Here is a 4,122-nt window from a genome sequence, read left to right as displayed (position 1 = left end):
AGATCTTCCGCATATCTGAGAGTATCCCGACTGCGTCCCTCCCTCCCCCTCTCTCCTCCCTCACCACCTCTCTTTTTCCCTCCTTCCATACATCCATCCCTCCCCTCCTTTCCTCCTCCCTCCCCTCCCCTCCTTTCCTCCTCTCTCCTCCCTTCCATGACTCATCCCCTGCCCTTCCATGACTCATCCCCTGCTCACCCTTCTCCCCGCAGGATCTACGGGCCCGAGAAGAAGGTCATCAAATGGATGCAGAACAAGTTCGACGCCATGGGCTGCACCGTCGCCGCCATGAGGCTCTTCTCCCACAAGAGCAAGAGGATACAAACCGAGGCCGTCCGCCTCCTCATGGTCCTGCTGCAGGGCAAGAACCAGCGCGTTCAGAGCACTGTGGCGAACTTCCTGACCAAGAACAAGACCAACCTCTTCTTCAGCCGCGTCCTCAAGATCCTGGACTCCACCATCCGCTCCATGGAGTACCTCAAGAGGAACTCTGCGTCGAACAAGCTGAAGAGGATGAAGGGGCTCGACAAGAACGAACACTCTGGCTCCCACACCCCGCACGAGAGCGACATGGCTGAGTCCGAGTACGGCAAGTCCAGCCTCGCCGTCCTCGTCCTCCGCCTCCTCCAGCTCATGTGCGACGGGCAGTGCAAGGTCATCCAGGACCTCGTGTCAAGTCAGCCCGGCATGCTAAAGTCATACGACATCTTGAAGCGATGCTTCGACTTGTTCGAGGTCGTTCAGCCCCTCCTCCCTGCCGCCCTCTCCTCCAACGACTCCCAGGGCCTCATCATCCTCTGCCTCCAGCTCGTCGAGACGATCACGGAGGCGGTCCAGGGGCCCAACACGAAGAACTTGGCCGTCCTCCTCTCCAGCAATTTCCTCACGAGCGTCAACCGCGTCCTCGCCTTCTGCAGCTACACCTCCTCGGAGGGGCTGGCGCTGGGGGGATGGGCGTCGGCTTCGGCGGGCCTGTTCCTGTCTATCAACGACCTGCGCTGCTGCCTGAAGATCACCCTGCTGCGATGTATCCTCTCCTTCTTCGAGGTTGTGACGGACCTGTCAGTCCCCCGGCAGATTCGCAACTTCTTCGACCTCAAGATGTTTGCGGATCAGATCGTGGAGAACGGGAAGCTGCTGGGGTTCGTGGACTACCACCGACGTCACATCAAGTCGATGAGGTCGCAGCAGAAGCGGAACAAGAACGTGCTGAGCCTGTCGGACAAGGGCTTCTCCATGGAGGGCATCGAGTCGCTACTGGAGGAGGAGACGTACTACCTCTACTTCATCATGCTCTACCTGCAGGACTTCGACGACACAGGGGACGTGCGCAAGCACGTGCAAGGGCTGAAGCAGGAGTACCCCCGCCTGTACAAGTTCCTCAAGGAGCACACGTCGCACGTGGAGCTGGTGAGAAGGGTGGAGAGCACGGGCAAGTCGTGGGTGGAGAAGGTGTACTTCTCGCTAGATGACAGCATCGTGAGCATGGCGCACAACTCCGACTACAAGGATAGGATGACAGAGCTGATCCGCTCCATCCCCAACAACGAGACCCACGAGAAGTACGTCTCCTTCATCCAGCAGCTCAAGTCCATGCTCAGCCAGCTCGTGTGGTTCGAGGCGGTGGGGAGGTACAGGACGGTCAGGATCCTGATCAAGAGGAGAAAGTGGGTCAAGAAGTCAACCCTCTCCCTCTCCATCCTCATCACCGTCCTCCTCCTCATCGTCTACGGCATCCCCATTGACCCCAACACAGGCGGAGTCTTCGCCCAGGGCCGCTTCTTCTCTAAGGGGACCCCTCCCGCAGGCTACCAGAACCTCCCCTACCCCTACGCCAAGGACACCACCGACCCCACGGGCCTCGGATCGACCTACGGGCTGGCCATGAGCACCATCGACTACTCGCTCAAGTACAGGCTGCGGCTGGAGAGCAGGTGGGCGTCGGACAAGGAGTGGCTGTTCTGGCCGGCGGGCAAGTCGTTCATCTACTTCCTCACAGTCGTTCATCTCCTCCTCACCGTCCTCTACAGCCTCTCCTACTTCATCCTGGACTTTCCGCTCGAGTGGATCCACCTGGTCGAGGAGTACAAGAAGGAATTGAAGGTGAAGCTGAAGGAGAAGAGCTCGTCGACGGAGGAGGAGGATGCCAACATGAAGAAAGGCAAGGAGTACCTGCTCCATCTTCCTCCCGTCCCAAACGTAGTCCTGGAGGAGAAAATCGGCCTTATCCTCGTCCTCCGAACCCTCTCCAAGTGCCTCAACGCCTGGTATTTCATCGGCCTCACCTCCTTCTCCGTCCTCGGCCTCATCTCCTCCCCCTTCTTCCAGGTGTTCTGCATGCTCGACTACTTCCGGCAGCCAGGAGGACGCATGGTCACCCGCGCCCTCTACGTCGGAGGGCCGGCACTCATCCGCTCCTTCGCCGTCGGGGTGATGGTCATAGCAGTCTACGGCTTCCTAGGGTACGCCTACTACTCGCAGTCGGGGATCATCTCCTCCGAGAGCTGCCACAGCCCGTTCCAGTGCGTTGCTGCCTTCATCGTTCACTCCTTCGGAGGCGACATCCGCACCGTCCTCGGCCGGTTCGCCGCCTGGGCCTTCCCGTCCATGGCGGTATGGGCGGACATTTGGTACTCGGGGAGGACGCTCTTCATGATCACCTTCGTCATCTTCTGGTCCTTCCTGCTCCAGCCCGTGATGACAGGTCAGATCATCAACGCCTTCAACGAGATGCGGCAGGCAAAGGACGACATCCGCAAGTACCTCGAGTCCAAGTGCTTCATCTCCGGCATCGACCGGTTCAAGTTCGACGACTTCCCGGGCGAGTGGGAGAAGAGGGAGGCTGGCAAGTACGCCTGGAACTACCTCTTCTTCCTCCGCTGGCTCTCCCTCCACGACCCCCAGGACTACAACATGATCCAGTCCATCGTGTCCAAGTGCTTCGATAAGGAGAAGCCTGACTTCTTCCCCAACGGCCTCTTCGTCGGCATCCAGCGTGACGAGCTGGAGGAACAGAACGACGAGACCAAGGACCAGGTCAGAAATGCCATGCGAGACCTCAGGGACGAGCTCGGCGATCAGCGAGAGCTCATGTCCAAGGCCTCCTCCAGGTTCTTAATGATCATCTCCTCCTCTTCTTCCCCCTTTCACACCCGCGCCTCCTCCCTCCCCCTGTCTTCTCCGCTCAAACTCCCGTCCCCTCCTCCTATCTCCTTCCATCCTCTCCTCATCTCTTCTCCTCACTTTCTCGCAGGCTCTCCAAGATCGAAGAACGCATCGAGGAGGTGGCAGAGAAGCTCTTCGGAGCTCCGAGCACGCCAGGGGCTCAGGTAGAGGAGGAGGAGGAGGAGGAGGAGGAGGAGGAGGAGGAGGAGGAGGAGGAGGAGGAGGAGGAGGAGAACGAGGAGGAGGAGAACGAGGAGAACGAGGAGGAGGAGAACGAGGAGGAGGAGCTTTTGTGGCCATCTGCTGACGTCAAGCCTGCAGGTCCAACCAGCCCCAGCTCAACCACCTTCAACCTTTGTTTTGTAGATAACATGTTTAAAATCTCCCCAACTCGCCCTCCTCTCTTCTGTTCCGAGCTGCTCTACGTCACCATCTGCTCAAACCCAGCTCTTGGTAGCTCTTGTCTCCTCCTCTTCCTCCTCTCCCCTAGGAGCAAGCGTATCTTCCCGCCTTCACGGTGCAGTCAGGTTCAGATGTCTTAAGCAGACGACAGCGAGGCGCGAGTGAAGACTGAGAAAATCTGCCGGGCAACTCACACTTCTCCTCCCCTCCCCTCCCCTCCTCACCCAACTGTTGGCTTGGGGGAAAAGGCGGAAGCCTGTAGGAATCGTAAGCAGCGAAACGATGACAAAGTTTAGAAGAGTGAAGGAGAGGAGGGGATGACAAGGAGGGCAGCAGCAGCAGCAGCAGCAGCAGCGGCAGCAGCAGCAGCAGGTCAGACCGGAAGGATGAAGGAGGATTGCTCGGTGATGACGACGAGGTCAGGCAGTAGCGACATCATCCACATTTCCAGCACCTTCAGCAAGTCTCTTCACTTCAAATCATTTCGTCATTCCCCTTCTCCCATCACCGCTAGACTGGCCCCCAGCGACCGTCCCACGAGCCACGTCCCCATCG

General features: G+C 58.8%; 2 protein-coding genes across 2 annotated transcripts in view; one reads left to right on the top strand and one right to left on the bottom strand.

Moving 5' to 3' along the window:
- Positions 1-246: 246 nt before the first annotated feature.
- Positions 247-3,531, top strand: GUITHDRAFT_111138 (hypothetical protein; the record flags this gene model as incomplete). Its single annotated transcript, XM_005829691.1, has 3 exons — positions 247-3,110; positions 3,254-3,329; positions 3,487-3,531. 3 exons carry the CDS (start codon positions 247-249, stop codon positions 3,529-3,531), a joined length of 2,985 nt encoding a protein of 994 aa, XP_005829748.1.
- Positions 3,532-3,703: 172 nt separating this feature from the next.
- GUITHDRAFT_111137 (hypothetical protein) overlaps positions 3,704-4,122 on the bottom strand; it is a gene marked incomplete at both ends in the record, with an annotated part of 1,804 nt that continues 1,385 nt past the window's right edge. The window contains 2 exons of the mRNA XM_005829690.1: positions 3,704-3,745; positions 3,792-3,823. Coding sequence (XP_005829747.1) covers positions 3,704-3,745; positions 3,792-3,823 — 74 coding nt within the window. The remainder of the gene's footprint in view (positions 3,746-3,791; positions 3,824-4,122) is intronic.

This window comes from Guillardia theta (assembly GCF_000315625.1).
Source record: "Guillardia theta CCMP2712 unplaced genomic scaffold GUITHscaffold_50, whole genome shotgun sequence".
In the NCBI taxonomy this organism is placed as follows: domain Eukaryota; class Cryptophyceae; order Pyrenomonadales; family Geminigeraceae; genus Guillardia; species Guillardia theta.
The sequence above is the reverse complement of the archived record's forward strand: the minus strand, read 5'-3'. Positions and strand labels throughout refer to the sequence as shown.